This window comes from Puma concolor, chromosome E4, assembly GCF_028749965.1.
Source record: "Puma concolor isolate L17-30 chromosome E4, mPumCon1.1.hap2, whole genome shotgun sequence".
Lineage (NCBI taxonomy): Eukaryota > Metazoa > Chordata > Mammalia > Carnivora > Felidae > Puma > Puma concolor.
In genome coordinates, this window is record NC_141683.1 from 55,766,957 (window position 1) to 55,790,089 (window position 23,133).

A 23,133-nucleotide genomic window follows, 5' to 3' on the forward strand; every position below is an offset into this window, starting at 1 on the left:
ATGTTTGAGGTTTTTGTGCTTCAGACCTATAAAATTTTCCATGATCTTACATAATTTATCTCCTACAAAGAGTGTTTAGAAAAAATAATAAAAACAGGAAAAAATGTTTTGGTGAATAACAATTATTAATGAGATACCTGGAGGCAGGTTGCAATTATGTCTTCTGTGTCTTTTCTAGATTTCTAGAAGTTTTACTTCATTTTTTCGCACTTAAAAAAAAATACAGTATAGTTAGCATACAGTGTTGTATTAATTTCAGATGTACAATATAGTGATTCAACAATTCTCTACCTTACTCGGTTGCTCATCACAAGTGCGTTCCTCAATCCCCATCCCATATTTCACCCACCGCCTGCCCACCTCCCCTCTGGTAACCACCAGTTTGCTCTTTAGAGTTAAGAGTTGGTTTCTTGGTTTGTCTTTTTTCTTTGTCCATTTGTTGTGTTTCTTAAATTCCACATGAGTGAAATCATATGGTATTTGTCTTCCTCTGACTGACTTATTTCACTTAGCATCATACCCTCTAGGTCCATCCATGTTGTCGCAAATGGCAAGATGTCCTTCTTTGCTATGGCTGAGTAATATTCCATAGTATGTATGTATATACCATATTTCTTTATCTGTTAACGGACACTTGGGCTGCTTCCATAGTTTGGCTATTGTAAATACTGCTACGATAAACAGGGGTGCATATATCTTTTCAAATTAGTGTTTTCATATTCTTTAGGTAGATATTCAGTAGTGCAATCACCGGGTCATAGGGCAGTTCTATGTTTAGCCTTTTAAGGAACCTCCATTACTTTTTCCACAGTGGCTGCACCAGTTTGCATTCCCATCAACAGTGCACAAGGGTTCCTTCTTCTCCACATCCTTGCCAACACTTGTGTCTATCTTTTCATGCTTTCATTGGACAGACATTTCAATTGAAGATAATTATTCTCCACCAAATAGCATCTTAAATAACCATGCTTTAAGAACTTAAACATAAGTATTTTTCAGTTTAAGTTCCTTACAAGATCAAACTACATATTTTCACCTTACCTGGTTTTAGTTGAAAATTATTTTCATCTGGGTCTTCTTTAGAAAATGAAACAGAACACATTTCATTTTTATATAGAATAAGCTTTGTTTTTATTATAGACATGGATCAAAAATAAAAGTTTTTATGTACATATGACATGTAGTGCAAATGAAAGGCTTTTAAATACCACAGATAGATATGTTGTTGGAAACAAAAGGAGATGAATCATGGGGGTTAGGATGGTCGTCCTGGAACGGCAGGAGGGGGTCGCCTAGTGAAAACAAAACAAAACAAAACAAAATAACAACAATAACAACAACAACAAACAGATGCAGAGGAAGAAAACAATGTTTAAATTAAAAAGAAATCCAAATAAGAGCATGCAAAATTATCCCACAAAAGTCAAATTCAAGTCAGACAAAAAACATGCAGACGTGCAGGGGAAATGAGAAAACACCACACGGCAAAGTTCGCGGTTCCCAGGACTTTTCCTGGCTTTTGACATTGTGCTAGGTATGAACCATTTGAGCCCACCCCCAAATCTTATGATTTTGTACCATGGGATGATAAACCCATGCAATCATATTCAGGAGAACTGGAAATAGTACCAGAGCAAAATACCTTTATAACCTTAAGTATTTTGTTTCTGAGCCCTGATTTTGTGACATTTGGTTCCTTCCAAAGATTTCGGTAAATGTTATAAAATCTCCATAGGGAGAGCAGAGTTGGTATAGAAATACGATAGGTAAAAAAAAAAAAAAAAAAAAAAAAAAAAATTTTTAAGATGAGGGAAATTAGAAGGAGTCACAAGATCAAATGAGCCATGTAATCATAATGCAGAAAATGTCGGGTTGAACTTGTAAATAAGAATCTGCTCCCGGTGAATATCCTGGTATGATAGCCTTTCCAGGCGAAGGGAAATTAAAAGGCTAGTCCTGGTCCATGGGACCCTGGGATTCCGTCGCAGAGTTGTATACAACTGAAGTTCTGATTTATTCTGAACTGGGTCCAGGGTAAATGAGATGGAGTTTGCCAGATCTTTTTCCATATCCCTAGCCTGACTTGCATCTTGTCAGGCCTGCGGTTGTGAAATAAGGATCCAGAGTTGTGCTTCATTTTGACATCAGCCTCTCTGGATGATTTGCTGCTAGAAAGTAAACTCTACGTTGCATTGAACAGCCCTGTAAGTAGGAAAACAGCAGGCCAAATGAAACTTTCCCACTGGTTTCCAGCAGAAATCTGTACTTTAATTTCCTCTTTCTAACCAAATTGGTAATGAACTCAACATTCCGGCAAGTCATGGACCTGTGAGGTGAGCTCCGTACCCTACCCGCTGTGGGACTTCTCTCTGGCTATTCATCCAGGTGTCGGACAACACGCACACTTCCCTCTTACTCTCATAAGACTTCAGTGAGTGGAGCAATGAATTCTACAAAAAACAAAAACAAAAACTTCTTTTTCATCTCCTACGAGATGTTAATGGAGCAAAACTGTTCTATTTCTGAGCAGTGGTAAAAAATCTTACCTTCCCTGAAGTCTGAGACCAATTTTTCTTTGGTCCAATTTAATCGGGCTACGCTAAGGAGGCCTCTCATCCATTTAAATGATGAAGAACTTGTTTTTGGTAACCTTTCAACTGCGGGGGGTCTGCAAGCCTTTAGCTTTAGAGATCCAGGTAATGGGTATCCCTGGTGTTTTCATGAAGAAAGTGTAATTAAATTCCTGTCAGGCTCAATGAGATTTATCACCCGCCCAGCAAACAGAAACTATTTTTGAGTTCTGAAGGGGCTTTAGAACACTTTAATTACCTCAGCAGGGTGGGGAGGTGAGCCATTAACCTGAACAGCAAGTCCATAGTGCCCAAGAGCCATTCTGTTAACATATGCCAAAGCACTTTCCTGTTTGAGCTCGTTTGGTGTTCTAATCCAGAAACAGGATCAGAAACTCTATGTCTTGGAATATATTTCACCTGACAGCTAGGATGTTGGCTTGCAACATCAGAGTGACATTTATTCCCTCAGGCAGCTCCTTTCTTTTCCTCGTTACTTTCCAGGACCAACTTCCCTCTCATTGCCAAAAAAGCACTGTCAATGATGACACCATGCGGTGGCTCAGTGACTTCTATCACGGATCGTGGCGGTTTGGGTTTTCACTACCTTTCCAGAATCGTCTATATTACTTACACAATGCTGAAGTGCCTGAAGGCAAGCGCTGAACATATTTGGGCTTTTTATATGAAGAGCTTTAAACATAGTACCTCATACTGCTGCTGCTTCTGACATGGAAGTTGGAATACTGAATTGGAACACGGAGCTGAAATACTGCGTAGCTAACAAATTTTAAAGGTCAACATGCCACTTGTCACCATACAAGCAAATCTGCCTGAGATTGTAGTCTCAGGTTATACTTTACGTTTTCTGAAAAATAACTTCAAAGAATTGAAGGAACAGGAGGGTAAGGAGGCAGGAAAGTATATATGAAACATGGGCATAATTCATATATGAAAGACTCAATTATCAATAAGAGTGATGAATTAATTACCCACATCCTCTTGGATCTACCTACCTCAATGCTACAATCCTTTCCTAGGGTGACATTCCTCTGGCGGGGTTCCTGGGAAGGTCTTAATGACCTTTTTCATTTCTGTTACAATCTCACCAAACATTCTCTGCTTGCTTTCTTTGCCTGTCATTTAGATAAACCTCATATCTGAGATCAGTGGGTGAGTCTGAAGCCTTGGGAAAGTAAGACAGGAAAGTCAAGAAGGACAGCCATTCCTATTTTTCTTTAATCTTTAATTTTAAATCAACCTGGATCCATTCCTTTATAAGAATATAATGGGGTAATGTAATTAATTTAAAGGAGCTCTTTTTTGGAGAGTGAAAGAGAAAAAAAAGCTCATATGGAAAGTTAGCTGAGTCCTCCACAGGCTTACCAAGACTTGTTCCATGTATGTCTCCAATCTGCTTTCATGCCTCCTGGTCTGATGGGACCTTCCTCTTTGGGTCCAGTATACTGCTCTGACCAAGTCCAGAAAGGTGGTCATGGGTTGGGAACTCTGGGTGCTCTTACATTTGATTTTGCCACCTGACTTTGTGTTAGTGACAGTCTGTACTGGACTAATCTCACTCGGTGCCTTTTCTCTCTCACCTAAAGCCCCTGAAACAGTCCTCACAACACTAGTCCTGTGAGGTGCTTTATGAACAAAGCATTGATGGTCAGATGAGCCTGAGAAACCTGTAGACACTGACACTCTTAGAGATTCACAATGCAATCTGATACTAAAGCTTCTGTAAAATCTTAGTAAAGAAACATTTAATTTTTAATCATCATTTCCCAAGTATATGTAACCAAGAAACCCTTGTGTTTGTGTAATGCCTACTAAAATCCCATGGAATGAACTTTGGGAAGCTCTGAATTAAGACTGTAGTTTTAGTCAACATCTCTTGTATGTACCCTAATTATTAGGCTGCCACAGTGTCAAAGAACATCAACAAACGGTCTTAAAAGTGGCAATGCCAGGTATGTGTTGAAGTACTAGGAAGTAGGGTATGAGATCCATCCAACCCAAAAACCAGATAGGTTTCTCAGTATGAAATTTAAAGATTCTGCTAATAAGCAGAAAAACAATCTTGAAAACTGAGGAGTTATTTATACTGATGCCAGAGCTATTTAAAAAAAATTTTTTTTAACATTTATTCACCTTTGAGGGACAGAGAGAGACAGAGCAGGAGCAGGGGAGGGACAAAGAGAGAGGGAGACACAGAATCAGAAGCAGACTTCAGGCTCTGAGCTGTCAGCACAGAGCCTGACATGGGGCTTGATCCCATGAATTGTGAGACCACGATCTGAACCAAAGTCAGACACTTAACTGACTGAGCCACCCAGGCGCCCCTGTGCCTGGGCTATTTTAAGACTACAAATGGTAATTTGCCAAATAGTTACCAAATAAGTAGTTTGCCAAATCAGGTCCTTTGGTTTTGATAATTTCCAGCTGGAAATGATTCGGAATAAAGAATCATGCAATAACACACACACACACACACACCCCACGAGTGTACAGCATGATTCTCATCCTCTCTTTTCCAGTAAGGAGTTTCCTTTGAAGGCACTAATGTCTCCATTCATGCAAGATGTATAGATATGAAAAAGAAATTACAACAGGAAAGCATGAATTAATACAACAGCTTTTGCAATTCATCTTTTCACAATGAATGTATCCTGAACACAGAGAGGAAATAAACCAACATTCCTCTTCTCCCATTCCCTTCTTGTCTTCTGTTTTTGGGCGGATGGTTCAATCTGGGACTATGTACGTTGATACAGGACATATCATCAAAACTCTGTAACAAAGAGTCTCTATGCCCTGGAAACTGAAGATGAGGATGAGTTTAGTTACTACTGTCTAGTACTCTCCTATTCCATTTTCTTAATATTAGGGAAACTTAAGGGGTAACTTCTCCTCTCAATGCCCAATGAATAAACAATGGAGGCCAACTGTTGAATCAAGAGCTCATTTTTTTTCTTGTAAGAAATGCCTTCTGTGGATCTAACATTTGGGCAGAATATTTTCTTTCCTTCTGCTTCCCAGTGTTTTTCATGAACATTTCCTTTTGATTAGCAAAATAAGATGGTGCCTCTTGTCAACGGTCACATTGCATCCTCCAACTGTCAAAGCCTTGTGTCCTTTTTAACCTAGTTCAACACTGACTTTGAATCAGAAATAAAATGTCTCCTACTCTCCTGCCTTTGATTTGTCCAATTTGCTCTCTTTAAAAATCTTGTCCTTCCCCAAATTACTGACAGTAATGCCAAATGCTATTCTCCATTTTGTTAATTTTGGGCCAATTTGATCAAAAGGGTTATAAGTATTTAGAAGCCTCACATTTTACTGATTTGCATGGATATGACTCAAATATATTATATAAGAATGAGGAAGGGGGGAGTCCTTCAAATGTTATCATTTATTTCAGGTTCAGAAATAACAGCTTCACATTTTCACAACAGGTACATGTGACCTTCAAGAATGATACAGGCTTGAGAAACTTGCTTCAAAAATTCCATTCACAGAGTCCATCCATATATCAGCATTAAGAAATCCTGAAAGTGCCAAGAAGACAGTGGAAAGTATTCTGGCTCAAATTAATTAAAGAATCAGTAGAGAAGGTTAAGATTTTGCTTCTATACACTGCTTCTTAATAAAAAAGCAAAAAAGGAATTTGATTCAGAAGAGGGAGAGAAAAGAAACAGACAAGCAAAACAAAGGCTATACATAGGAAATTAAACATACATCAAGTAATGGTGAAATTTCTGGACAAGAATAATAATTTTTTTTATCAAACAGGCAGCAGACAATGCAAGAGGTTGACAAGTAATTTTTACCATAATTTTTAAAACATTACACAATGAGCAAAGTTTAAGGAATTCAAGGGTAAAAATTAAAAAAAAAAAAAAAAAATGAATGCCTTGAGCTGAACCATGTGTGAAACTCCAGACCAGAGAGGTGAGAAGTCTCACCAGTATACCAGTATGAACAGGTCTTACGACAAACAGGAGACTCTTGTTTGAGTTCCCTCTCTCTTGCTCTCACACATACGCGCATTCTTACACATATATACAGATAGCAAAGCATATACTACGTATGTTTCAAAATATTCTTCAAGTTTCACGATACAGAGCACCACGCAATTTTAAGCATACCAACTAGACAGGATGACTTAAGATCATCTAGAAGACATATTTGAGCTTTTAAGAAAGGAATGAGTGATCTAGCAAACTAATTATCGTTTCTCTACAATCATCTAGTTTTATTCACATTAAACTCTGAGCTCACAGGAAGCAGTCCTCTTGGTGGAATGATTTAAAACACTAGGCTTGAGTCTCATATATTATCTCCTTTCACTGGGTTCCTCAGTTCAGAGACCTACTATTTAGGCTTTATTTTCAGTGGTAAGGACATTACTGTCAATTTCAAATACTTATCTCGTTTACCAAATGAGAAATGTTTACCTGAAAGAGGGGGTGGATGACCTATCTCTGAAGTATTAACTTCTTCCCTGCATTTCTAGAAAATTTACTCAGAAAAGTCCATTATTTTTATTATATTGCTGTCCCTCCACTTTATTTTTTGACATTTACTATAGAGAAAAAAATGACTGTGTAGACCAATTTAGCTTTTTTTAAGGTTCAGCTCAGCAATCCAAGAATAATTTATAATTCCAATCATACCTTAAAAGTGGGTTTCCAGATCTTACACTACATTTGGCAAAAGTAATTTCTTCTTAGATAGCAGTGCTGTGGACTTAGGTCCAAATGTCTGTGGATATTACTCTACCGTGTTATCACAGTAATTCTGAGCTTTGTGCCTCTCCTGGAAAAACTTTTGTAGACCTCATGTATGTTATCACAGTTATATGAACCACTGCCATCACATATTACAGCAGACCCTCCAAAGCGAGCTCTTGTATTAACACAGTTTAAAAAATATATTCATACCCACACACACCAAGCACGTGTACACATATTTACACCCATACATAGCATATATACACAATGCACAAACAATCACACACATGCTTGTGGCATTTTAACAAGTGCCCTTAAACCTACCTACCCAAAGGGGCACAAGACACATGTACTTACAGAAATGAACCTACCATGTATATACTGTACACACAGAGACACATGCATAGAAAATACGTTTGTACACAGAAAACATCAACATTTATCACATACTGGTATTAGGTCCCATTTCATATTTGAGAATTGTGGCTACAGTCTATACTAAAAAGTCATAAAATTAATCTACATGACTACTTTTCAATTCTAAGTTTAGAAGGCGTACAGTTATATCACAGGAACTGGTTTCCTTAGAATGTTTTGGAATAGAACAAGTTTGTATCTGAACAGGTAGGCAATTTGCTAATAACAGACCCTACTTGCTCTTCTGTGTTATACATGACAGCTAAGATTAATATTCAGAAGAGTAATCTTGGTAGACGACTTCTGGAAATGCAATATATCTGTCCTAAATCAATACTATTTCAATAGTCTGTCCACAATTGAGTAAACGGTTATTCCAATGAGTCAATAAGCATGCAAGGTTTAGCGTGTGACAAGAAGTGATATACCTATCAAACAAACATACACAGTTTATTTTTCCAAATCCTAAAAATACTGTTATGTTTTATCTGATTATGCTAGGCATCTACTGTGTAGACAACATCAGAGCAATCAGTTAGGAGGAAGCTACACAAAAGATGAGGGGTGCTACGGAAAACTCTCAGCTCATTAGGCTACATTCCCACCTTAAGGCCTGGTATCAGTGTACTCTCCCCACCTCTTAGAGCTTCTGACTTCATTCACACTGACATCTCCTTTTAGCAGGATGCAAACCTTGGGGACATGGTATTCATACTAATTGTATGACACAGTACTGCAGCAAACTGAAAGTATTCTCCAACATGACTTCTGAAATTCCAAGGGAAACTGGGCTCTGTTAGAAATAACTCACAAGTAAAAGAACAAAAATGTGCCTACAAAGAGAGACAATTGGGACAGTGAAACGGTAGGATTATAATCTGGGAGCAAAAGCCAAAGGCGACAAATGCCATTGTTTATGACTATATAAGATCAGTGGAAAGAAACTTGGAAAAACATCTCCAATTTTCTTTGACATGGTTTGTGCTGATCTAAGAACACACCAGTGGTTATCCACAATATTTTCCTTTAACAGAAGGAAATTTTTGAAATACAGCAAAATGCAAAACCACATTTAGCACAAAGCCAAACCCTGAAGTATATAATCCGTTAGCTGCCTATTTTAGAGAATTCAAAGGAAGAAGCAAAGGAAATCCTAAAAAGAGGGAATTTTATGAAAAGACCTCACTGTAGATAATTTGTTTTACTGTGGACATTTACTTAACACATTTCCATTTAGCTGCAGCTATTTTAAAAATACATTATGTATCTTGCACATCTGTTCCATTCACAAAAGAGTTAAAGAGTTAAGATTTTTTTCAAAAGAGAAAAAAAAAAGATGTGAGAAGATTTAGGGTGGTGTTCTTTATACAGTCACTTGTAACTTAAAAGTTGAAATGTTCTTTTTGTCAATCTTGTATTCTCTGATTTTTCCCTATTGTAAGTGGGCTAGCTGTAACCCTTTAGAATAACCTCAGAACAATGCCATTCAACTTGGCAAGTTCTCTTTTTAATAATGGTTGAAAGTTTTTACTTCATAGTTTATGGGTGTCTGCTTTGGGTATAAACTACACAGGAAATTAAAGTTAAGTTAACATACAAATCATGTTTGCTGCTTTCAAAGGGAGACATTTCAGTTGGTGAAATCTGATTTACTTCTGTAGAATATGAAATAGTGTCATGGGACGCCACTATTCAGTGAGTACTTGCTCTGCTGTCTGGGAACAGTTAGCAGACAGAATTCCACTTGGCTTCTGGCTGTTTCCTACATGCTAATCATCTGGTCCTACATGGTCCAAAACTCAGCCTCAAGACTGAACTATTAACCCCCAAGCTAAACTGATTTTGTAAATTTTAGAAATGTTATTAGCATTTGCCAAGTTGCTTTAGATTTCAATGTCTTAATACCATTTAAAAAAATTTTTTTAGAATGACTGGTATAGAGACTCTGAAGTTGTACAACTGTAAAAGTGTGAGCTCTGCTCTTAAACCATGGCATCTCTTACTAAATGACTTCTATTTTCATTCTAGGGCTCCCTTTAAAAATGGTTATCCCAGATAACCATATCTCAAGATCTATTGAGAAAGCCTAGAATGGATAGGAAGTTACATTAAACAGGTTTTAAAAGTAGGATAAATTCTTACACGGGGGAATTACAAATTAGTATGGAAAGAGAAATTTTTGCTCCAACCAAGTAAATAAATAAACAAACCGGAGTTAGTGTCAAAGTGTAGTTAGCCATGCCTAAAATGAGATCAGTACAAAAATTAAATATTTTCCATGTCAACCTTCACTGTAATCTATAAAGAGGTGAATATATTTGTGAATGAAGAAATTACATATTTCCAGACACTTCTAGAGATGTGAAATTTTGCTTCTTCCTTGAACTCTGAAACTAGCCAAATCTACTCACTGACTACCAAAAAATTAAGCTTTGATTCACTGTTGAATATGCTTCTAGCATGAAGCAAAACACAGTGGTATGAGGAAAAGCTCTCTAGAGCAAGCAATGCATTAACTTTTCCTTTGCAAACTACCTTGTGCTTCTGGAAAAGTTTTATTCTTAAGGAGTCCTAATTAAAAAAAACAAAAAAAAAACAAAACACTTCCTAGCAGTCCTATGAAATAAAGCAAAAGGAAAGAGGATAGATCTATAATGGGTAATTATAGAGTAGGAGGAAACATTAATAATAGACAACATAATTTTTGTCAGCCAAACAGAATGTGGGAAAATAAGTATGTATGGCTTAGGTCTAAGCCCATCATCTCATAGCTCTTAAGAATTATACTTAATGGGCTACCTGGTGGATAACCTGGGAACTTGTCCAAAGCAATTTCAATATATGCCAGGGTAGGCAAATCGTCTCCCACTACTGGGCTGCTATACAAACCTACCCTTGGTCAATATACAACATATAAAGCCTCGAAAGGTTAGCAGTTTTCAAGAGTCAAACTCCAAAGGTCTGATACACCATGAGCAAAGAAGATGAGCAATAATGCATTAGTAAAACTGGTTACTTGCCTACTGATGTCCACACATGCGACTACTCATGATTTACTGATCAAATATGTTGCTTTCGCATAATTCATTAGTAATTAATTGCCATGCCAGACACTTCGTTTAGTCTAACAGGGAGGATTCTAGTGGACGGATTATAGTGGGACGAGTTGGTGATGGGGGTGGTCTCCGGCTAGAAAGAGAGAAAGAGAAAGGTAAAGAAACAAGTAGAATATCTAGCAGAAGGCTGTCCCAAAGACACTGAGAGAGTCATGGCACACATGCTCATGCACAGACAGGCCAGCAGGAGTGGTTGCCATCTGTAATGATTTTAACAGTGTCACCTCAGTCATCGAGCATTTTTAAACAAAACTACGCTAATTTTTTCATATGCAAATCTTTCTCAAAACTGAGGCTGTCCCTCCCAATACTAAAATAATAATTAAATCATTTAAAAGCTATCTGAAATATACTGCACGTCTTCGCCAATAGAGAATGATTACATAGGGTGAACTCTGTTAGGTTATGCCGACTCCAGGAACTTATAAGATATACTAGGCTTCAGGGAATTCTGGGTTTTGAATTTTTATTTCCCTTTAAATAATATTCTTCCTCCTTTCTCTCACTGTCAGAATGTTAGTTATCACTTCTCATTGCCTTTAGCAGTAGAATTCTCCAATTTATTCTTTTACTTCCAATTTGCAGGGACCTAGAAAACCAGAGAATCAAGGTTTTCGAGTTCTCTACAATAAATGTAAACAGGCTCAGGATGAGTATCCCTCAGTTTCTGGTCAGTAATGGTGTTTCTGAGGTCAGCTGAGGTTGCTGAATAAACTCCAGATAATGAAATATTACTGTACGTGAGAATCTCAAATTTACCATGTAATATTCTTTATTTCCTGAACCCCTACATTTACTTCCTAAGTGTATTAGTAAACTTTGTGTGGACTTGATTTTGTATGTAGTATCTTGGGGAGTAATTTTTGTAACCAGCAAAATTCAACAAATTCTCCAAAGCTAAACCTTTCTTCTTGATAAAACTCTCCCATTGATTTTTTCAGAAAGATTCCTTCTGAAGTATAGTCATGTCTTGCAGTTGTTTCCGCATTGGAAACACTAGCATGATTAAATCAAACATCCCTTCTCAGGTATGAAGAAGTGAAGATAAAAAAATTAAAGAAAACAATCATAAAATGTTTAAAAATCACAAAGCTATAAAATAAAACTAGACGGTCAAGGAAAAAATAAAAGCAGAAGAGATATTGTTGACCAGTGGTATAAATACCATTTAGGCACAAACCCATAGATATTGGCAGATATCTATGGTCCCTGCACCTGCAAAATGTCCAAGAGGCTTTAGAGGAAAGATTTCCTTGGGAAGGTGTACTCCAATTTAACCTCTTATGCTGGTCTTATCATTAGGCAGGCACTCTATTTTATTTATTTATTTTATTTTATTGTTTATTTATTTTGAGAGAGAGAGAGAGAGAGAGAGAGAGAGGTGGGGAGGGGCAGACAGAGAATCCCGAACAGGCTCTGTGCCACCAGTGCAGATGCAGGGCTCAAACCCATGAACTGTGAGATCATGACCTGAGCGGAAGTTGGACACTTAACTGACTGAGCCACCCCGGCGTCCCCAGGGACTCAGTTTTTTAAAGTGTAACTGGAGATTCCTTACAGGCACAGTAACCAAATTAAACCGTTCAATACTAGTTGTTTAATTTGAGTAAACAAATAAATCCTCTTTTTTCCAGAAAGGCTACTGGCTACCATGACCACCTGAAATGTTTTGAGTATTCCCTCCTAGGAAAAGTCCTCCCAGACCATGCGAAAGCACCTGCCTTTCCACCACCATATTGCTCGTTTTCATTTAAAAGGACCATATTTATTTAGCTTATGTCCTGAATCTTGAACCTTAATCATTTTCTCCTTTGATGTGAAGTTTCTAGAGGTCAGAAGTCACATCCACTTAACTGGCCTCATACAGTGTTGAGCGTGATATTACATGCAATTACGTCCTCAGTGCTGTTTTGTTCATCTGCTAGACCTGCTATCCATCCTTCAAGACTCACCTCTGTGATGTCTTCTCTGACCTACTTCCCCCATCTTGATACAGTTGCTTCGAAAGCATCTCAGCATATTTCTATTACAACCATCACACTGAATCCTAATTAGGTTTGTATGTTTACCTCCACTGATGAGAAATGGGCTGTATCTTACTCATCTTCCTATTCTTACAGGGTGTGCTTATCATTCAGCCACTAAACAACTGACCACTGACAACTGAATAAATTAAAGTTATCCCCAGAAGTAAGAAGCAATTGATGAATACAGGGTGCCCAGGTGGCTCAGTTGGTTAAGCATCCAGCGTCAGCTCAGGTCATGATCTCACAGCTTGTGGGTTCAAGCCCCACGTGGGGCTCTGTGCTGACAGCTCAGGGTCTAGATCCTGCTTTGAATTCTGGGTCTCCCTCTCTCTCCCTGCCCCTCCTCCTGCTTGCACTCTGTGTCTCTTTCTCTCTTAAAATAAATAATAATAAAGTAAAAAGAGAAGCAATTGATGAGTATTCACTGATCTTTACATTACATAAAGATATTTGTGACATTGCTGCTGCAGAAAGAAAAAAAAAAGCTACAGTGACATGTAGGATTTTGACCTTTGGAAATGTTACCTATAACATATATACTCAATTTTTTAATAGATGTTTGGAGTAAGTATTAAATAATAGGCCTCCTGTCCTCAGCGAGTTTGATAAATAGTCACATAACCCATAGAAATGTATTCTTAGCAATTAAGCAGTTCTGGGAGGTGGGGAGGGAGTTGGCCAGAATTTGAACTTGAAGGAAGGAAACTCTACCAGAAGATTCAATAATGGGTTGGACTTAATTAGGGGATTTTTTTTTAAGTGGATATTAAATTACAAATTCAGTGAGAGGCAGGATACAACATGGCATGGCGGGTTGGTAACTGTTTCCTGCATGCATGCTAGCTTGCACCAAGGATTGTAGCAAAGGGAGAAACGAATACAAACTAAGTTCTCTTCTGATCCTTTTGTTCTTGGCTGAAAGGTCATTCCTCAGTGCTTCCTGACCATCCTAGTTTCCAACCACCCTGCCCCCAGTCACTTCACGGTATTTGTGTATTTCATAGCACTTAATCCTGTTTGTAATTATTATTTATTCACTAGATTATTGTCTATAGTTTCTGATAAATTCCTTGAGAGCAGAGACCACATATTGTGTATTTATTATGTATATTCAGCATTTAGCATAATGTGATTATGCAGTGAATAAAAGAAGGCAGTGAATAAAATTTATTAAATAATGTACAAATGAATGACTGAAAAGTGTCTAAACAAAGATGTTTGGCTAGGTTAGAGTACAGGCCAGATCAGAGGGGACAGATCCAATGGGGCCAAGAATAGTTTTGAGGTGTTTATCTGCGAGTTTCCGCTGATAGAGTACTAGATCTGGAGTCAGGAGACATGAATTCTAGCTCCAACTGCCAATTTGTACCTTCACTAACCACCGGAAGTTCTTTAGAGAACTTCCTGAGTTTCCCCATCACAGGCATAGGAGACTCAGACTAGATGATCTATAACATGCTTTCTAGTTATACGTTGCATGCAAAATTTATTGAGCGTCTACTATGTGGACTGTATTATGATGCATGATTTTTAAAAACTCAGAATCTATTCAGAGTGGAAGATGAGCAGGATAGACAAGTATGCAAGTGGTTTTTACTATCGCACCTCATTTCAAGTGGAAAAAGCAGGGGCAAATATGATTTCAACTGCAATATATAAAACTTGGAAGACGTAAGAGAATGTAGGTCTATAATGAGGTTATAAGAAATTAGAAATTATGTGATGAGGATGGGAGGGAGGAGTTCAATCATGGGGATAGAGAAGGGAGAGATTTAAATGTTGTGATGGCCCAACTGTTGCTCATTAATCTCGTCCCCAGTTTTGGATCATGCTGATGGACCAAGAAAAAGACAACGGTAATGGGCAAGTGCAGAAAGGAAGCAAGGCAGGACACTAGGGGAACGTAACTGTCTGCTTTGTGCTGGCACTTTTGTCTTTTCTTGTTAAACTTGCAAGATCTTTGGCTCGTGGCATGGTTTTTAATAAAGAAATCAGGAGAATCTCTCCATTATGAGCTCTTTAAAAGCGTCCCTTAGGGCCTTGCATTAAATAGGCACTGCATACCTGTGTGGTGAATCAATGACTAAAAGGATAAAGGACAAGATTTCCATCATGTGCTTTCAAAATAATTGTGACATCTTTAAAATATGCGCCATTTCAGGTTAAAGTAATATATATATATATATATATATATATATATATATATATATATATGCATACTTAGTAATTAAAAATCCTGAAAGATCCCCCTCCCCACCCTCCTAGAAGGAATAGGCATCATTTTGTTTCCAAAACAAGAAAACTCTACTAGGAAGCAATTCAGGAGGAGCATTAAGTTGTTCAGTGTGATTTTCTTAATAAGCGATGCTGTTTGCCAACTTGAAGACCAGAAATGCATTTAAGGTTTACTGTTAAGGCCATTTCATTGGTCTACATCCTAAACATTCAAAGAGTTTCCAAAGACATTCACCTCATAAGACAGTTTGTTTTGGGCAAAGCAAAATTGTTTTGTACCAAATTTTGCTCAGTTGCTTTGTTTAGTGATGGGCTTCATTAAGTAACCCATTACATGGAACTGGAGCATCTTGCATCACTTAGTGTTTATTGAAACACTGTGTTGTGTGTGGGCGGTTTATGGTTATGATAGAAGAGCCATGTTTCTGCTTCCAAATCAAAGGGAAAGATGTAATACTTGCAGTTGCATTTGTAGCTGCAGGGATGAACCTTTTACAGTCTTTTGGACAATGACAATTTTTGTAAGAAAGTCCAATGCTCATGCAGGGTGGGTGGCATTGAGGGCGGGGGTGGGGTGGGGACTGGCTTTACTGATAAGAGAAAAATGCATTATTTGTCTTACTGTCTCTTTCAGTTCTCTTCTAAGAATGGAAGAACTAAAATTTCATCTGCTCTGCTTTGGGTTAGCTGGTTTTGAGTATTCATGATGTGAGGCCTATCTTAACAGGGGTTGGGGGAGAATTCTATAGGGCAAATTGCTTTAGTGTGGGGTGGTGGTGGAAATAAATGACTGTTCCTCTAGTTTCTTGCCACCAGGTACCATAACACTGATTGTTGAAATGGCTTGGTCTTTCTGCCCCTGCCTTTATTCCTTGTTGGGGTGGGAAGTGGGAATTATGAGACTGGTAAATGTATGAGCCAGACTGAGTCTACGCAGCTCAGTTTCCTTCCTCTTCTATGTTTAAACTAAGATTTCCTGACTCCCAGGCCAGGATTCTTTCTACTGGACAGTTACATTAGCATGTGCTAAGGCAATGGTTCTCAAATTGGACCATAAGTCAGAATTCCCAGGTGGGCTTGTGAAAATTTAGATTGCTGGGTACCACACAGTGTTTCTAATGTGGTGAGACATTTCTAGCAAGTTCCTAGATGCTGCCGATGCTGCTGGTCCTGGGACCAGGCTCTGAAAACCATTGTTCTAAGGTATAATAAGTGATTTTGGTCTTACTTTATTAGCAATTCAATTCACTTGCAGATAAAGTATGAGCAAAAAGAGAAAGTACCAAAAAAAACTCTTAAGAAGGATGAAGAAATGATTATAGAAATACTTTGACACGTTTGAGAATTAGATGTAAGATGGGTCAGAGAGGTGTTAGGTTTATTTTGTGTAAAGACCAAGATACTATATCTCTGATAGTTTTCTTGTTAGTCATCACCAGAAGAATATACTTGCTTAGGGAAGCTTGTATTTGCTTATGATAATGTCAGTAAGTACAGAAAGTAAGTATCTATGAACATGCATTCCAAATTGTCATCTTTGGAGAGGGTGAAGACTGAAATCCAACCTAAATTAGCTAGGTGAACCACTCTCCCTGCCCCCCCCCCCCCAAAAAAAAGGAAACACTCAAAAAAGATATACAAACATTAACACATCTAGAGGAATGAGATATGCCTACCAGGGTAGTATTTGCCTAGAAAAGGATATGCAACAGGCTTCTTTATACCACAAGTTCTCCTTATTAAAGATAATTGAGGCTTTAAAATACTTCTGTCTCAAAAATTCAATTTACATAGAATTACATTAGGATGATGGTAGAGTTACACATCCCAGTTTCTAGGAGTCACAGGATCTGATACCAACTTGCCTAACTTGTTTATCTTATTGATGAAACAGGTAAAAAACAAAACAAAAACAAAAACACCCTTTTTTAAATGAAGGGTTTTGTGTACTGAACCATAAGAAGTAAGGCTACATCTGGGGAATTTCTTAGAAAACAGAACAAAATAGAACTAAAACAAAAACTGCTTCTGAGTTTTCTAAAATCATAAAGAGCACCTCCCACAGTGGGCTCTGCTGGGCTTGTCTCGAAAGCAGCCCCAGGCAAACATGGCCCTGTGGATCAGCTGAGTCGGGGGTGTCCATAGTCTCTCTCCCTTGGGAACTGTAATGCCTTGTCTCTCCACGGTCCTCCTGAATTACGTCATCCTTGCATTGTTTTTCACAGTTTAAGGCATGTATATATAGTTTATACATAGTTCATCATCTGAATGACATTAATAAACTTCCAATGAACCAAGATTATTCTTTATCCTGCTGACAGTCCTCCACAGCACCTGCAGAGGGCAGTGTCCCAACCAGTAGTTCAGTGGATGGGAATGAATGAATATGCCAAGGACAAATCAGGAGAGCACCTCTGGGTGAAATGGAACAGCAACTAACTAGGACCTTCCTCTTGCAAATGTCTGCTCTACCAGCTTATGAGACAGTATTTTAAACACAGTTGCGTTTGTGCTTTGCTTCTTATTTTGAGCATTTATTAACAAAACAGATTTTTGCATATCTATAAGCTATGAGGCTGTTTTAAAAAATGCTACAACGGTCAGGATATTGACCACATGGAAGATAGTAGTTTGTAATTTATTATAAAAAATAATATAGGCTGCTATCCAGCATATTTTTGGCCTTTTCAGCGTTAGTAACACAATGAGCCAATACTGTCCAAGAATAGTTTACAGTAGATGTTGGAAAGAACAGAGAACTTGGAGTCCACTTAAAGGGTTTAAGAATTCTCTAATATGATTCGTGCTACATATTAGAGCCAGTATCTTTCCCCTGTGAAAATGAACCCATGATTTTATAACATATGTCATTGGGAAAGTATGAATCAGTTGATGGAATCTGAAGTAAGAACATAAGGGGAAAAATAGTCTACAACTGTTATTTGATGATATAAACATCTAATATCCTGTATAAATTAGTCCCTGAGATAAATGGTAATTTTAATCTCCCTCCCCACATGGATTTCATTCATAGGGACAGTACAGATATACCCACTTCCGTGATTCCAGCAAAAAAGTAGCTTAAAGGATGATTTGCCTACATTAACTCTGCTCACTTTGTGATTTGTACAAAATAATTTTATAATAGCATTCAGGCAGGCAAGCATTTGAATAGAACAGAACAAGAGAGAAAGTATTTGTGTTTAAATTCTTAAAAAATTTTTTAAAAAAATATTTATTTACTTTTGAGAGAGAGAGAGAGAGAGACAGACAGAATGCGAGCGAGGGAGGGGCAGACAGAGAAGGAGACACAGAATCTGAAGCAGGCTCCAGGTTCTGGGCTGTTAGCACGGAGTCCGATGTGGGGCTCGAACCCACGAGATCATGACCTGAGACAAAGTCGGATGCTTAACCAACTGAGCCACCCAGGAGCCCCTAAATTGTTTCCTACAGTACACTAAATATTGGGTTAATTCCAAAATAAATTTCGATTAAGTGCTGCACATCAACTCATTTTGTATTCTTTCATTTCCCAGTAAGCCCTGTTTATGTGCTACGTGCTGTGTTAAGTCAGAGGTACGGAAACATAATCACTGCCTAGGAGTTTCTATTGGAGATGGGGCAACAGTGTAAGTGCTCTGACAGGGCTGTGCCTCAGGAGTTTCAGGGACACCTGGAGTCTTAGCCTGGGATTGGAAGGTTAGGGGGTTAGAAGGACTTCCAGAAAGCAAGGGAAGTTGAGGGGACTGGCAGCCCAAGAAATAGGAAATAGTATGTGTGAAGGAAAGAAAGCTAGAAAAAAAAAGCACTGTCAGTTTGAGAAACAAAATGTTGTCTTGTTCTTTATCACAAGTGTCAAAATTCCTTGTTTTGCTCTGAGTCCTAATTCATAAAACAGAGAACTTAGAGGGTTTGGGGTTGTATTACAATATGATTCCTTAACAGCATTATTTTTGAGATTAAAAAAACCCCATGGTTTAGCCTCTGGACTGTTATCACTGACAACAGAAAAGCTGGTGGAGGGAAAGACTCAAAGATCTGCAAAGAAGCAGAAGGTGAGAGGGATACAGTGGTAAAAGAAAGGATGTGGTTTGAAAAGAGTTTTACACGCACATGGCTATTGAATGAAGTTAGGCAGTGTCCCTTCCGATGATTTTCTTCCATTTCTCTCCCTCTCTCCTCTTTTCTCCCTCCCTCCCTCCCTCCCTCCCTCCCTCCTCCTCTCTCTCTCTCTCTTTTGAGAAATCCCCAAAGAGATCTCCAAGAACTTACATGATGTAGAAACCTAGTCCCATTGATGTTGCTGGGGCACAACTATGTCTAACCCTCTTCATCTTCTTCTGTCCTCTTCTCCCTGCCCTCCCCCTCACTCCCACCCCAGGCACCAGGGGAAGGGGTTGGCCAACTCCGCCATTTGGGGGAAGGAGGAGAGGTTGGGAAGGAGGTGCTAAGAACCAGCTACTGGGAGAGGAGATGCACATTCCTTTGTCATCTCAAGTCAGTGAGAAGAGGAAAAAGAAGCAGGGATGGGGAGGAAAAAGGCGCCCCTTTGAATCTCTACATAGAACTGGAATATTTGTTTCTGGTTTGGAAAGACAGAAAAGGCTTTTTGTCCCTCTCTGACAGAGGGCAAGAGCCTTGCAGCCATGAGTATCTGACTTGGGGCCTTACCTCAGGGCAAATATGTGACTAGAAATATTGATGGAAAAGTTAACTTTCTAATTCCTTTTATTTTAGTAACAAAAAAACAGAGATCAAGGAATTTGAAGACTTAGGGAAGATTTATGTTGCACCAGTGTTTCACTTCTGCCTGACCGTGATACCTGGTGAATTAAAAGGCCAGTTTTAGAAGCACCACGTGATATTTTTTCTGGCCACTTACGCCTATAAGTCCAAGTGGCAGAAATGGAGACAAAGAGTTACCGGTTTACTAATTACAATCCCAGTGATGATAAAAAAAAAAAAAAAAAAAAAAAAAAAAAAAAAAATCCAGCAGGAGGAGCTCTAACATGCCTTAGAGCTCAAGTTTTAAAAACAAAAAAGTTTCAAGCAAACAGGAAAACAGAGAGGCAGTGTGCCTCACAAGCTGCCATGTCAGTGAACAAATATGTGACTAAGTCCAATTAAATGCTTAGTGCATAGCCAGGTGATGATCCTGGTGGAGACAGAGTGGCCAACATTTCCCCTTCCACGAGTCTCCTCGTTCTGATACAGCTAGACTGGGATTGAGCCATGGCGTTAGCTCTCACAAAAGAGGGAGCAAAAGGCCGATTTCTAGGCAAGTCTACAAGTAATTATTTTCCTCTTAAAGTGTCATACTGTTCCTAAACGAGTCTTTGATGCTGGCTCAAAACCTGCATTTAAAAACAGAATTTTTATCAGTGGCTGAAGGTACTACAAAAACTCCCAAATGTTCCATCTCCTTTACTCGACGGCTTGATGGGTGCTTTTATTTTTTTTTACTTTTATTTTTTTTTAAATGAGGGAAATGCTGTGTTTGTAAAAATTGGTGCTAAAAGGGCAAGGAATCATATGTCCCCTGGGCCATGTAAAGAGTCTGCAGAAAGAATTATAGCTTTCTAACACACGCACACACATCAACTGGAACACAAAGAATTTACTCAAGAAAACTGAAAAGTATATGAATTTAACAGTTATAGGATTTGAGGGGTAAGCCTTTCCATTCTGGACAGTGTTGTGGGAGTGGAGTGGACGAGTGGGCATAGAGGATGGTCAGAATTACTTAACCTGAAGGAAACTTTCAACCAATCCCTTTTAATCTATTGCCAATAAGAAGTCAAACTTTTTGTTTTACACCTTAATGGTATGCCCACATTTAAAATTTTTATACAAGCTTCTACAGAAACTTTAACTAGACCAATTCAGACCAAAAGTCACTAAATAAAGCTAGTCTAGACGGAAAAATCTATGAAAACCATATGTCTTTTAGGCATCTGTCTTACAAAAACTGCCATCATCCTGGAGGAATAGTTCACAAAATATGCTTTTAGGAAAACACTGCTGTAATGACCACGGAGCTGTGCTTAAGAAGACGGCTTGACTTGGAGAAAGTGAAGCCAACATGTTTACAAGTGAAAGGCTCTCATTTCTACATACATCTGTCTGTAAACATCACGGAAAGGACAGGCAAAGGAAGATATAATTTATATTTCCATTATCTTAGAAGGGATCAAAAGAGTTAGTTTGTTCCTCCACACTCCTACAGAACGTTAGGCCAAGGGATCTCAAAGCCACTCTGTTCTCACTCACAGAAAACTGTTTCGGATAATGTTGTACGTGGTTGAGGCCAAAGAACCAGAACATTTTCTTCTGATTATTACCTCATCCTGCTGGCCTGCCAAACACTAGAAGCTAGAAGGCAGGTGTCCGACATAAGTAACTAAAGGAAGACCGTCCTGTTGGATGTAGGGCTCACCTGAGGGACAAGGGAACTCAGGATTGGGGTACAAAGCAAGAGTGCAATGAGAATGCAGCAAAGAGAAAGGTTCTAAGACCTCGCTTTTCTGATTTAATATTGCTTTCTCAACTGGAGACAGTGGTCAGTGCTACCTTCATTGTTCTGGCTTCGTATTTTTACCTCTCAAAATGCACACTTAATAAGCAGCATGAACTCCGTAGGAAAAAGTATAGAAAAGCAAGCTTTACTCATAAAAAGAACAACACTTTAACTGAAAGCTGAACAGTCTATGGAGATTATGAAAGTATTTACAAGTTGCAAGGACTCCTTGTGACGCTCACATTTTCTTCTTGCTCAACAGGGAAGGGGACTTTGGAACAGTACAGTAACAGTGGCTATTGGCACGAGTGCCCCATGTGTCGTTCAGTCACCTAGAGGACGGTACGGTGAATGAACAACATACATCAAATAGCTACATACGGAGAAAAGGTCCTGGGTTGGAGGAGGCAAGTATGGTAAAAAAAAAAAAAAGAAGGAAATTTATAAGATGCAGTCAATTATACACCAAAGTTTTAAGCAAAAAGGAGAGGCACTATTTCAACATGTCTATTCAAAGATACTGTGCTTTAAAATGAGTTTTCAAGTATTAAGATGGTAATGGGATAATTTAGAGTGTCTGGAATATTAAAAAAAATCAAGTAATCATATCAACATGCCTTGTTACAGATTCCTACACTGAACAATAGGGCATTTAAGTAAGTTAATCAGTGTCTAATGATGAGTCACAGGGATTTTTGTGGTCCATTAGTTTCAGTCCTGAGTACTCTGACACTGCTATTGTCGAGCTAAAACTAGAAGTTTGCTTTCTTTCAAATAATATGTGTAGCATGGGTTTTATTTTGACCTTAGACTCAGATATGTGGAGGGAAATTACTGTGGTGGTTTCTCTAGTTAACACATTTACTAATGTTTCCTTAATTTTCCACCCCAAGAGGCAATAATTAAGGTAGAATTTGCCTCACATGAAGTTTTATTATTTTAGTTATTAAAATATTTTCCAACACTACCAAGAAGCAAAAAAGAAATTCTAGTTGTTTTAAAAATAAGTAGACATTTTCCTCAGGTTTTATAGCTTTTCCTCCGTGAATGGTGGTCTAAAGGTGGAGCAGTGTATAGACTTTCTGGCAAAGTCCCTTGAGCATGATGCTAAGGGTAGATTTATTTGAGGGAAAAATTTCATTCACTCTTAAAATTGGCTTTGAGAACAATCCTAATATAACCTTAAAAAAATACACATGGTACAGAATATATCTTATATAAGCATCCATGCCCAAGTGAAATAATTTCATTTTAGACTTTCTGGGCTGCAAAATACCTTTGAAAGTCTTTCTCATCTACTCTCACAAGAGGTCTCATTCTAGATCAATGTCATATATACTGACCAAAATAAATTTAGATAATGCTGCCTCATGGAAATCTGAAACCAAATATAGGTAATATTTACGTGGTGGAGACAACTGCTATATTTGACCATAAAATAAAATCACTTCCCAGATCATATTCAAAACCACCTGAAGCCTTCTTCTCACACAGTCTCACTTCCTCTTGGTTCTC

At 38.2% G+C, this 23,133-nt stretch overlaps 1 protein-coding gene across 6 annotated transcripts in view; it reads right to left on the reverse strand.

The window, feature by feature from the left end:
* Nucleotides 1-1,101: 1,101 nt before the first annotated feature.
* DNM3 (dynamin 3) overlaps nucleotides 1,102-23,133 on the reverse strand; it is a 570,520-nt gene continuing 548,488 nt past the window's right edge. For 5 of the 6 annotated variants that reach the window (XM_086693431.1, XM_086693435.1, XM_086693433.1 and 2 more), the window contains one exon: nucleotides 9,087-10,912. In XM_086693431.1, coding sequence (XP_086549557.1) covers nucleotides 10,843-10,912 — 70 coding nt within the window. In that variant the 3' untranslated portion in view covers nucleotides 9,087-10,842. Of the gene's footprint in view, nucleotides 1,293-9,086; nucleotides 10,913-23,133 lie in introns of those variants that run through there. The other variant, XM_086693434.1, reaches the window with a different exon arrangement.